Source organism: Temnothorax americanus, unplaced genomic scaffold, assembly GCF_048541705.1.
Source record: "Temnothorax americanus isolate GAGA-0224 unplaced genomic scaffold, ASM4854170v1 Scaffold81, whole genome shotgun sequence".
In the NCBI taxonomy this organism is placed as follows: Eukaryota; Metazoa; Arthropoda; class Insecta; order Hymenoptera; family Formicidae; genus Temnothorax; species Temnothorax americanus.
Genome location: NW_027509804.1, coordinates 42,549 through 56,156, shown reverse-complemented (window position 1 = coordinate 56,156; position 13,608 = coordinate 42,549). Strand labels below are relative to the sequence as shown.

At 39.3% G+C, this 13,608-nt stretch overlaps 1 protein-coding gene across 2 annotated transcripts; it reads right to left on the bottom strand.

Moving 5' to 3' along the window:
* Window positions 1–314: 314 nt before the first annotated feature.
* On the bottom strand, window positions 315–10,915 carry LOC143907466 (leukotriene A-4 hydrolase-like). 2 transcript variants are annotated; one of them, XM_077424283.1, is made up of 5 exons: window positions 4,128–10,915; window positions 3,934–3,986; window positions 3,727–3,838; window positions 3,588–3,656; window positions 315–3,334 (listed from the first exon to the last, which is right to left on the bottom strand). In XM_077424283.1, exons 1-5 carry the CDS (start codon window positions 4,200–4,202, stop codon window positions 3,143–3,145), a joined length of 501 nt encoding a protein of 166 aa, XP_077280409.1. In that variant the 5' UTR covers window positions 4,203–10,915; the 3' UTR covers window positions 315–3,142. The 2 variants fall into 2 exon arrangements, with proteins under 2 accessions (XP_077280409.1, XP_077280410.1); XM_077424284.1 differs by lacking the exon at window positions 3,727–3,838.
* Between the last annotated feature and the right edge of the window lie 2,693 nt (window positions 10,916–13,608).

Here is a 13,608-nt window from a genome sequence, read left to right as displayed (position 1 = left end):
AAACTTTGTAAACAGGCTTGTTTTAGGATATTATTTAACATATTAAAAGTCCCCACGTGTAGACGCTACGTTGCAGGCAGGGGAGGGTCTAAAAGGTCCAAAAAATCAGTTTTTTGCAAATAACTCGGAAAATATCAACTTTACGAAAATTGATGCAGATATCAAAATTGTAGCTTACAAAATTCCGCACAATTTTGTTTTTTATTCAAGTCTGTACGACCAAATAGAACAGAGATAGAGTTTTTTTAAACACCGGTAATTTTGCGACGCAACGAAAATGTGTACGCGCGTTGCGCATTTTTCGCTAATATCTCGAAAATGGACTCTCGAATCGAAAAATGTTTTAAATAAAAGTTGTAGAGAATCTAATTACAAATAATTTCGTGTTTTATTCATTTCTGTACAGTGAAAAATTGAGGAAATATGAATTTTTAAATAATTTATAACCGCCATAGAAGAGATACGATGGAAATTAGTTGTTAGTCTTCTTCTTCTTCTTCTTCTTCTTTATTTGCACTATTTGAATAGTCTTCATCCGATTCGGAATCGCTCATTTCGTCAGATACGAACATATTTAGGCAGTCGTTCTGTTGCAATTAGCACAGAGATCAGATCATCTTAAGCTCATCTTTCATCTCAAGCTGGATGAAAAAGTAGAAATTTTCGAGAGATCAGAAAAATTACTTTTTACCATCAAAAACGCTTATGTCGCGCTAAAAATTACACCATAACTCAGAATGTCATCAAATCCCGTTGATAATACTGGCACATAAAGACGCATTTACAGTAGGAAAGGCAAGTTTCTACGACAGATTTAAATTAGCAAAAAGTCTAGTGTCAAGTTTGCCCCGATGTCGAGTTAGTCCTGGTCTTCCCTATTTAAAATATTATTGTCGTTAAAAAAAAATTTGACATTCCACAGAAGACAATTATGGCTCAGAGGCAGGTGGAAGAAGTGGGGAGGAGCTACGATTATAAAAAAAAATTGATTTTTTTACATAAAAAATATCTGTCACACTTCAAATTCAATTTTTCTTATTCAGAAATTCTTTTTCTAGCATTCTTTAAGTCCTTAAAGTCCTTCTGTACCATTTAAAAATTACCAAATTTACGGCGACGAAATTAAGTATTCTTATTTAATTAATAATTATCTCATATTTTTTTTCTCATTCGCACTACTTTTAGCTTTAATTTGCATGTTTGATCATTAACCTTCGTCAATTTGTTCGTGAGTTATGATTTTTTAAATAAAACGAGTCGTAAAGTGTTTGCCGCATACCGGCTTCAGACTCTTCTCAATCTTTAATACCTACGTACAGTACTATCGGTCTTAAAAAAATCGGCTTAGTACCAAACGATTCGGAAAAACCCCTGAAAAAGAATAACTTCTGACACTTCAATAAGTACAGAAAAATTGTTAAGGACACGTTTTTTCATCATTTTAGGCGACTCATAGTGATGATCTGCTACATACGTAAACTTACCTGTCTTTTGAAACGCCAGTTTCCCATCACGATGCATTCAAAATTACATGCCATAAACTCTATTTTATAGGAAATTTTGTCAGCTTTAATTTCGGTCTCTTAAAGTTTTTTTGTAAAGTTAATAGAAACGGAGATATTTACAAAAAAAGGAATGATAATGCAATTTTTCCACAATTTATTAAAAATACAGCAATATTCATGAACTTTTTTTTTAAATAAAACATACTTTGCGAAGGACTTATACTACTCTAGCACGTTTATATACATATGAAGTAATGAAAACAAGGTAAAATAAATTTTTGAAAAATTATTATCCATATATTTTTGGACTAAAATGTTAATTTAACAAAAATTGATTTTTTTTCTTCAATATTTAAACGCCTGTAAATTATTAACGTTTCAATGAAAAAAGGTTTACGACGTCTCATTTTAAAGATAATTAAAATATCTTCAAGAAAAATACATAACATTACTGCCTCCAACCAATTAGAAAAATTTATTTTCCAAAATGCACTAAAAATGACATTTTTTCATGTTTTTTGCTCTTAACTTTAAGCTATCTTTACCAAAATAAATTTATGCATATTCTCTTTAACTTTCATTATACATACTATATGTGTACGACCTATACTTTCAGAGTTAATACTGATTTTTACATGCAAAACATCTACTATCAACATAAAGTAAAATTATCTTTTAATTAATAACCCATCGAATTTGGACCGTACAGAAATGAATAAAAAACGAAATTGTTCGTAATTAGATTCTTTACAACTTTTATTTAAAACATTTTTCGATTCGAGAGTCCATTTTCGAGATATTAGCTAAAAATGCGCGACGCGCATACGCGTTTTCGTTGTGTCGCAAAACTACCGATGTTTAAAAAATTCTATTTTTGCTCCATTTGGTCGTACAGACTTGAATAGAAAATGAAATTGTGCAGAATTTTGTAAGCTACAATTTTGATATCTACATAAATTTTCGTAAAGTTGATATTTTCCGAGTTATTTGCGAAAAACTGATTTTTTGGACCTTTTGGACCCTCCCCTGCCCGCAACGTAGCGTCTATACGTGGGGACTTTTAATATGTTAAATAGTACCCTAAAACAAGCCTGTTTACAAAGTTTCAGTCCAGTCAGTATATTTTTTCCAAATTTTGTCATTTTACTAGGCTATTAGGGATGGTATTACACTGAGAAAAAAAATGTATTGTACGGACTAAATTTGTATAGTTGTTGATCCGATAGTTGATTCAATAGTTGATTCAACAATTATTAAGTTGTACTAAGAGAGGTATAGTCATTTTATAGTTTATTTATGTCATCCATCAACATTTTTTAAATCAAGAATTAGTTAATTCAACAATGTTTAGTTAAACCAACTAATGTTTAGTTGAATATATCAAACTAAATATTTTAGTTGGATGAATTCCGGCATATTTGGTGGAAGCATACATATGTTAAAAGGAATAAGATTGACAGTTCCTTATAAAAGAAAGTGCATATGAACATAAACATATACAATATACATATAACTGAAATGATAAATTAGGTTGACATATTACCCGAGATACGATGCAACTGTTCGTTGATGATATACAGAATGTCCATAATTTTATTAACAGCCATTATATTCTGATGAAGATATTTCTTTTCAGTTCACAAGTTACAGCTTACATGCGCACACCTTCCGAGTATTTTCACCTCTTCTAGTGAACCTACTATAATATACATCGCATACGATGGTATGTTTGGTGTTACAGAAAATATGTATATAACTCGGTTATTTTCATAAACTTCTCTTTTAAAAAACCCAGGCGTCATAGCGTTGAAACCCATTGGTACATAAATCTAAAAAATGTAAAGTAAACATCAATAAAAATTGAATAGGAAAACCATTCTGTATAAATAGTTAAAGCAGTAAATATAAAAACTATAAAATTATAATTGCAATTTTATATGCTCACATTTTCCTCTCTAACATATATTATACTTTTCACACTTTGACGTTTTATTACTTTTATTAATAATATCAATATCAATCAATCAGACATTACTGTGCTTACAAATAATTATGAAATGCATACTGTGTTTAAATTCTTACCTCTGAATCGAATGTGATTTTGCGTGATGGTGTATCCTGGCAGGGAAATATAGCTCTGGTACATGTAAGCTGAAAATATTGATTTGTGAGTACAATACACATTAATACAGGAGATATTAATTATTTTTTTATAATTCACCTTGCTGGTAGATATTAAGAGGGGATGTGTACCATTGGAAGTTTTATCAAGTTTTAGCCAATACAATGCAGGAGAATTTGAATTTGTTTCATATTTAATTTGAATTTTATGTCTGAAAATACGATATCGTCATATATATAAAATATAAAATATTTGTATCAATAATTTCAAAAATCTATGTGTTTGTCAAACATATTCTATACTTACTTATTACTAACTCTCATTCCACCTGTACTATCCACGTTAGGTATTTTAATAATCTGCCAAAATTAATCATAATGTGTATTAGTATTTTCTAAACTTATCCCAGTAGAAAGGTGTGTGACGCTAAATTACCGCTTGATATTACATATTAATGATAAACTGAAATATACTTAAATTAAAAGAAAATGTTTACTAACTACTTCGTCACACAACGTTGTCTTGTCTATTGTCAAGATTGCCTTGCCCTTAAGAACTTTACGATAAAAATTCATTGATAATTTCAAGCGAATATGAGTCACAGCAGTGAGGTCTAATAAATAACAATTTATAGCAATTAAAATGTAATATTTAAATACTTAACAAGGCAATATATAAATAATAATTATAAGTACGTGACAAGAAGGCGGCAGTGTGGTAGAGCGCCAGACTCGTAATCTAAGAAACCAGGTTCGAATCCACTTGAACACGTAAACATGGAATTTATTTTCCAAAAGCTGCGTCCTCCGTGCGAGAAAGACTCTTGTGCGGAGCAAACTGGGCTCCGTCTTTCGGGAAGAGACGTTAAGCCGTTGGTCCAAAGGGTTAAGTGAGAGGAGAAGGGTAGTGATAGATGAGAATTGTAACCCTACGGGGGTCGATTAAAACTTCCATTTTATAAGAAGTACGTGACAAGAAAATAATACATTACAATTACAAATATAATTTTAGAACCCTACAGGATAGTTTTTAGTAGAGAAATTGCAAGAGTGTTATGAAATGTTTGACGTATATTTTTTGTATTTAAGGTAGTTCGGTCGTAAAGGGCCGAAGTCAAAGCAATGTTTATGATTTTTTTATCGAATCATTTATATAATTAAAAAAAAAATAGAATAACGCGTCGCAAAGCTTCGTAACGAAGTAAAAAGACCATTAGTAAGTAATTTTTACGTTGTAGAATAATATTTTGCCTGAAATAGATTAAAATGAAGTGTGTGTTAATGCGTCGCTTGACTAATTTTCAACTTGTGCCAACTCTTGAGTGCTCTACTTCGGAGATTATTTCGATTGAATTATTGCGTTATTATGGCGATTTACTGAAGTACAGTAATTTCGCCACAAGGTACATGTAATTTTTTACATAAACAATTTTCCTTGCTGCCCTCATGTACGAGATGAGGGCAGCGACTTGGCAACGCCAAACAGTTCGTGCGGTTGGTACACTTGTTTGTCTTTTGCGCTCACTCACACCTAACGTGCACCTAACCTTACGCCGACGATCCCAGCGTGCGGCGTTGCCACGTCGCCACGTTCGAGTTGTGAAAATCAGCGCTTGAGCACCGGAAACCAAACTTTAATTATTAATTAAAAAAAAAACTGTACGGTGGATCGTGTTCACCTTCAACTATATAGGCTTCCTCACAGTGTCCTCTTTCTATCGATATATATTGTTCGGACATTTTTGGCAAAAGATTTTTCGCAAACTCGTGTTATTCATAGGAAAATATCTCTTTTCCTATTAGACCAATGTTAAAATCACTTAATTTTGAAATTAAATATCTTGAGAACGGGACGGTGAATTATCTTCTTTCTGGGCTTAATAGATTCAGGAGAGTTCCTTCTTTCGATATAAAAAATAAAACCTATCACTTTTGGCAAAAGTCGTTCACGACCGAACTACCTTAAAGAAACAATTAGCATATTACAGTGAAACAATGACATAATTTGAAAAAAAATTGTGGATTATTTATAAACTTGGAGATACGAACGACAGCATCGCCTTTCAATGCTGATAAACTTATAATTAGCCAATATCAGTGTTTTATTTTTTTGAGAAAACATAACGAAAATAAATGTTAATGATTTAATAATATACTTATATAATTAATTACGTAATTAACATACCTGGTCTCGAATAAGAATGCGGATCTCCAGGCGACAGAGCCATTTGAAAATTTGTGTGGACCTCTCCAAATGCGTATCGACAATATACCACAATGTACCATCAAATTTGTTTCAAGAAAACAGTGATCTTCTATTGCCCTATCCAATCTCATCCTACTGTCCTATCTTCAACGTTTACATCTTCCCATATTTAACAATATATTTATTTATTTGTTAGAGTATGAAGTGGCTGCGACTTTCATGTGCCGCATAAATGGTTGATGGTTACGTTTGGCAAATCAAATTCGCACAATAACGATTTATTTATTAGCGCACGATTTATACTGTAATATGTAACAATGTATAATAATATCACGATATAACATACATATAACGATAATGCAATTAAGAAAAGGATTAACTCGACGACGAGGAGTGACTCGGATTATCATATTTTCATTCGTGTCTCATCGTTTTGCTGTAATATCTTCAAACATTATTATAATGTCTTGCAACAAAAATATATCAGAATATTCCAGTACAAATGTTTATAACAATGAAAACGAAAAATATGCAAACTCGCGCGATCGCATTCGCCGTAAGTATTAAAAAGCGTCAATTTTAACGAAAAATATTCATTATTCTACTGAACGTCCTAACGTAAGTTTCTAAAATTTATAAAACTAGAAGTCATAGACGTGCGCTACGCGCGCGCTATTTAGCTTTAAATATTTCACTGTTATTATTACACTATTAACCACACAACCACACAACTGTCAAAATATGCCACGACAGCCGCTTTTTGTAGAACTTATCTAGACACTTATAATGGAATTGTTCGGAATAGAATCCAATCGAAATTATTCTATTTTCTATACAAAACACAATAAAAATATCTCTTGGAAATAATTAAATAATTCCGATCAGAATCCATTCTGAACAGTTCCATAACACGTGCCCTGAGAAACAATTTTAAATGTTCAATAAATAAAGAAAAGTCTTTTTAGATGTATAACTGATACCAAACAGTATTTATTACATATGTCATTACACTACACACTTAACCATCAACAATATATACATGAAATGTAAAAACACGCGATCTCCGCAATGATAGCCGCTCACGAAGTAAACGCAGAGAGAGAGAATCAATTGGCATCGCGGAAAAGCGACAACGATATTTCGATAGATTCAATTTATCGATGAGATGCCCTTTTTAGAAGAGGAGGAGGATATAGGTACTGTAGAGTTTACAAAAGATTACGTTGTAACGAACTTTATATTACACCGTACTTTTTGCGAAGATTGAGATGTACTCGTTCCGATTTATAGGGCGAGAAACTGAAACGACTTTTGCACAAGTAACTCAACATATCTCGCGACGCGATCGATATGTCGGGTCGTGTAAGAGGCGAATGAAATATGCAGTGTAGTAGAACATGTGTATAGTGCCGTTTTATATCATTCATCGCACTCGCCCTTTGTGACAACGGCATGTGAACAGACGTGAGTAACGAAGCAATAATGTATTACGCGATCGTATCGTAAACGAAGGCGAAGACATCGATTACGCTAATATTTTCTCCCCGCGTAACGTTAAACTTTGCTTTTCTATCGCGTGATTCGCCTTTGTAAATGAAATTTCGACCGAGAAAAATAATCGGGAGAAATATATTGCAGAAATATGTATATAGCGTTCGTAGCGACAGGCGAATCCACCGCGAGGAAACGAAAGCTCCTGAGACACGCTCCATTATGCATTATTTTGCTCACTAGACGTAGAATGCCATAATGATGTGGAGTCTATGTGTATAAAACCGAAGACTGCCTTCCTGACAGATGAAATGGCAGACGTCTCGCGCGCAACAGCAGGATGCTCACAGAAAATGATCGTCCGAACTCGTCTCAGGAAAGATATGTTTGCTAGCTCTTGCGCTGGCTCTCGCTCGCCTAGGGTGCTCGATGGGAAACGCGGTCGTAAAATGCGCCTGCCACACACGTCTTACCCCTTTCACCACCACGTAGCCCGAGATCACCGGGCCGTATATTCTCGCCATGATGGCCCCCGGAAAAAATTTTAGAAAACTTGCAATTTCACGACGATTGATCGTGACGCGTATTTCACCTTCCGAGCCGACCCTAACTCGAGGCTTGACGTATGGTTATCGCCACCTAACTATAGCGAGCGCGCCGTCACGTCGTATCGTGGATACGCCACGACCGATTAGGGACGGACTTGATAACGCGTTTGGCGTTGCGGAAAAGAAAAAAAATACAACTTCCTACATCGTTACTTTACGTGACAAATGTTCGCGTTGCTATTATTTCTAACTCAACGGGTTACGAAGAACAGCTGTGTCCGTTTTGTCGTCTTTCCGCGAGCAGTAGTCCTTTTTGACGGATAAAACGACAGCAACGAGTGCAAAGAGAGAGAGAGAGAGAGAGAGAGAGAGAGAGAAGCAATTCGCGCGCGATTGCACATCCCGCCGTAATCGGCGAGACTCGGCAGCGGTTCGGCCGCGGTACGGCGGCATAGATCGCGGCCCGTTTCTCGGCGATCGATCAGGCTGACGTGTGGCGGCCTTAATCGGCAGCGCGTACACGGATCGGTACATGCGTCAGGACGCGACGACGTAGTTAACGGCTTCCAGGAATGGTCTCTCTCATCTCACTCCCCGGTCGCCGTCGCCCCGGCACAGCACTCTCGGCGCTGGCCATATCGAGTCTACATCTGCGGCTACCGTGCCACGCCGACAGACGTTTCGCCGATCGGCAATCTCTGCCGGATTATTATGCCTGTCCACCAGGCTATGATCGCCGCGGACACGCCGGTATGTCGGCCTCATTAGCTGTTCGGTGCTCGGCTTAAGCCAATGAATAATGGGCGACCGCACGGTGCTGCCGCGCCGTGACTGCTCATATCTTCCCCGACAGATTTACCGTCCCTCTCTTTATTCGGTGCGCTCCAGAGACGCCGGGATCTTTAAAACCGCACACGGGTGATTGACGAGTTATGCGCTTTGTGCGTACCAACCTGCAATTCCAGCGCGCGCAATTTGCCCTCGCTGAATGATCTATTCGGTCATTATCATTCCACTTATTCCGATAGAAGGAATACGTGTTTACGTTAAATTACTGGCCTAACAAAATGCACTGTATTTTCGATATTCTTTTTACTGAAATTCATCTCTAAACTTATATTTTGAATCAATCAATAATGCGCGTCTTTAATTAAGAAGATTTGCGCAATTTTAATATAAAAAAAAAGTTTTATAGTCTACGTATACGTAGCGTCGACATGAATAACGCTTGTTAAGATCGCGATATTATTATAGCCGCAAGTATTAATTATCTTTATCACGTAATCATGATATATCCGCAGGCAATTCTCAAGAAGGATACATCAAGTATGACCGTTACCGATATGCCGAACTCATTAGCTCTTTGAAGCTGAGTTTAAGTTTAAACCAATGAGTAATGGTGTTTCTTCCCATCGCGGCCGTCCGTCGTGGTTGCTCGTATTTTTCTGCGCCGACTTATGGCGCCGTCCGCGGCCGTACAAACAGCACGATTATTTATAACGCTGGCTCAAGACCGGCTTCTTCTATCAACGGAATAGAAGCCAGCAACACGCCGCGTTAAGATTCCCCACGTTACGGAATACCGCGACGAATAATGCATATCGGACGACGACGGCAAGCAGTCGCGGTATAGAATTCTGTCGAGGTGACTGTTTATCATCGTACCGGTATCGCCAAATTGGCGATTCGACTATCGAGCAGCTGCAATTTACCAGAAACATACCGCGGAAAAATACCAGAGTCAATTACTGGAAATTATTCCGGTAAAACGTTTCACTGCGCGTGGAATAGTACCTTGGCGCGTCGTTTTAAATATCCATGCATTCGTTTATTTGTCCTTCCGGAGTAGTATCGAGCGAAATGGTTATACCATTTTTATTCCAGCTTGAATGGTGGGATAATCCCTAAGGATGAATATACATGCATCATATAGCAGAACTCGATGGTAACTGCTCACTGCGTACGTGGCAAAATGCCTCCGCCTCCTTTTTACCATTATAGAGCAACTTGCACTTCTTTCGGAGCAAGATGGCGCAAATCGCAATGTTTCGCCAAAATTTGTCAACATCTGCAGTCACAAAATCTGACCAGGCAAGACATTGTAACGGAAACTAACTCGCGATTGTCGTAAATATTTGTAGCAACTGTGTTATATAACGATTGATAAGGCACGCGTTTACGTGCATTGATAAGGGTAAAGCTGTGAAGGGGAAAATTCGTGATTCGACAATCTCAACGATTACTTCCTTGCGAACTCCTGGGCCGCGAATAACATAAGAAATGTCTTATCGGTACGATGAAGAGAGCCGATAGATCCCGTGTGGAATTACTTCTTTCACATTTCATTTCGTGCCCGTACCTCTGTGAGTGATGCCCGAGATACCGCCCACGCTTGCGTCTATAAGAGCCGACTGATATATTGCCTCGTTAATGTTTCGCTTCATCAGATGTTATGACTGAACATCCTTTACCTTGCCACTGGGTGGTCATTTCTGGCTGCTCTTGTTGCCGGGCCCCGGCGTTATAAATTATAGCGGACGTCGCCACGCGCTCGTAAGTCGCACGTTTCGTCTTTCAGGATTAAGTATATCCAGCGAGAGCTCGTCTCATCTCCGCGGTGCCCCCACGATCGAATATTAATATGTGTGGTATCATGGACGATATTATATCGACGCGCGTTCCTCGCGTCGTCCAATATAAACGACACGTGGACACCTGAACTAAGAATTGGAGTAAATTATGCATCGAGGAAAGGTTGACTGACAGGAAACGTTGTCCGTGACTCTGGTGAACGTGCGCGCGCGTGGACTGTTTAATGTTTCAAAGTTTTTTCGCACGACTTTGGCATGGAGAGTTTAATCATGGTTTATAAATAATCTCACTCAGGGCTTCATCATTACGTAGAAAAACATCCGCACTCACAAAGGCACGCCAGGTAATAAATTTCCTGCTGGTACTTGTCATAGCAAAATTAATGATAGACTTAAACTAACCGTGCCACTGAAACAACAAATCTTCGTATGTGAATCTGTACGGCCATTAAAATTGGTTGATGTATGAGGTCTGAGAAATACGACGCCTTAATATATATGATGTGATTAATGTTTTCACCGCTATACCATCCTAATTTTCATAGTCTGCGTAACGCGCTGTACTTAAATATCTAAATCTTTTTATTCTTGTCTCTCAGATATCGCCGTTTAGTTTAGAAAATACACGAGATTACGCAGCTAAAAACATGTCTATCGCCCGTGACGAAGATAAACGTCTAGACTAAACAGCGGAAAGTATTCTAAATACGTTCGACTACTTCGCTACGATTCTCGTCGAAGGGTACAATCGACATGGATGCTCCTTTTTTAACGAGCAGAGAACTCGGCGCGAAAATATTGGAAACATTACGCGATAAAGATTATCTCCCGTAAGCTATTGTTCTCCCCATCCATGCAATTTCCTATTCATTCCCTGGACTTGACAGTCAATCTATGCCGTATGCGCATTACGAAGGGATCGTCGTAGACGACGTATTCGAGGGTGAATGCCTTTCCGCGCTACACACGCACACACGCACGTACGCACGCAGGCATGCATGCAGACACGCATATATACACTCGCGCATACGTGCGCGGTCAAAGAATAGTGTGGGCCACGATCTCTGTAAAGGCGTCGCCGTTTAGATAATAACGCGCATTTTATCTCCCTCATAAAACCTAATTTATAGCCACATCCAAGTCCATAGGCGTGTACGTACGACCGTCGTGAATAGGAAGGACCCCGACAACGGCAGTGCCGTAATTTCGGGGAAAGTGCCCGTTTGGGATCCAAGTTGTTTCATAAATTCTTTCCGAAATGATAAAGCGCGTATCGCCTTTCGAGATTATGTTGTACAATGCTGCATAAAAGTTCGGTTATTATACCCGGACGCGTTATCACATTCGTTATGATACTCGGGTTACACATACGATCTAGGAACGGATCACTATTTATGGTAAGAATTAAGCCCATGAATAATTTAAACATTATAAGAGTGACAAAATACTTCAACCTCCAAGATTTTCTTTTCAAAAACAGCTCCTTCGCAATTTTGTTCAAAGATTTTGAAATAGGCGAACTTTAAAGAGCAATAAATCGCTGATTCAACACTGAAGCTATCTGCACGGAAACGGCAAATATTTCCGCAAATATCAACTCGCTTGTAAAATGATCGGCTATGGCAGCTACGCCACTGGACAGCGGCGCATACGCGAAGAGAGAGAGAGAGAGAGAAAGAGAGAGAGAGAGAGAGAGAGAGAGAGAGAGAGAGAGAGAGAGAGAGAGAGAGAGAGAGAGAGAAAGGACAGGTCTGCATCAGGAAAGGTCGCCGAGAGTGAATAGGACAGTAATATTATATCGGTGTTGAAACTTCCCCCTTCGGCATTTAGGTGACGAAAAATATGGGCCGTCACGTGCGCGCGCGCTCGCTCGCTCGTTCACGGATGGCACGGCGCAGTTACCGACGATAAACCGCGTACGTGTTTACCGTATAATCTCCGACGGGTATAGGCGATAAATCCGTGATTTACTCTCATTACCGTGCCTCTGAGTGTTACGACTTGTGCTTATACGATATACAGCCCGACGGGATAGTTTAATTTATTCATATTGGCGTGCCATTTTTTTTTTCTGCGCGCCCGGTGTCCCACTTATCGCCGATATCGAGACGGGAATCGAGGCAACGCGCGCGACAATAATGAGCCCCGTCGTTATCCAGCTGGAAATAATATTCCCTAATTGAATGCGCGCCTGTACATATATTCTCGCCCCGGGTCTCTCGCCCCTACCTCTCCCCGATACGCGTCCTCGGATCGCGGCGGGTCGTGTTCACGCGGAAGTTGAAAAACCCGCGGGCCGCTTTCTCCTCAACGCGACGCGGCGCGCGCGAAACAATTCAATTTTCGGAACCTGCGGTACATCGACGATGTCACAATAAAACGCGATCAAACCGATACCGAAAAAAAGCCGAACGTGTGGGAAATTTTAATCCTGCCGCGCCGTCGCGATTCTCCAAGCCGTCGCGGGGGTTCCGCGACAGCCTCGGACGAGAAAAATTCACACCGACCCCCGACGAAGGCCGACGGGGGGAGAGGGACGCTTTGTTAGCGAGGTGCAACGAGTTTCGCGCTGGCACGTATTGAGAGGAACAAGAACGGCGAGTATATGTTGCGAGGACATGTTTTGCACAAGAGAGTGGACGGAATCGCGAACGAACGAACGAGTGGGAGGGAGAAAGGGGTGACTCCGCGAGGGGGTTAGAGGGGGGTAAGGTAACATACATCACGTTTCCAGTTTATGGTCCGATACGCTCCTAGGAATTGGCACCCGGTGCCGAGCTTTCCCGCAAATACAAGGAACGCCAAAAGGGGGGCGGCGAGGGCAGAGAAGATACGAGGCGTTATGGCTCTTCCTGGCTCGTAACCTCTGGTCATAAAGCTACTGCAGGCTAAAATATTGTCGGCCGCCGCGCCGCGCGTCTCCACGCCTACGCGTCTGGCCGTCTATCTATCTTAATGCTATTACCGTAATTTGTTAGCGTCGTTCCCAACCGATAAATCGATCCTCCGTGTCTGCTCCGAAAACGACTTCGGCCCCCGGTCCGTGTAAAAATCGTTCGTAATACTATTACGAATTGTAATACGCGGGGCGAAAGTTAACAAAAGCGCGCGAATTGAACGTTCGCGGAACAGTTACGAGAAGCCGG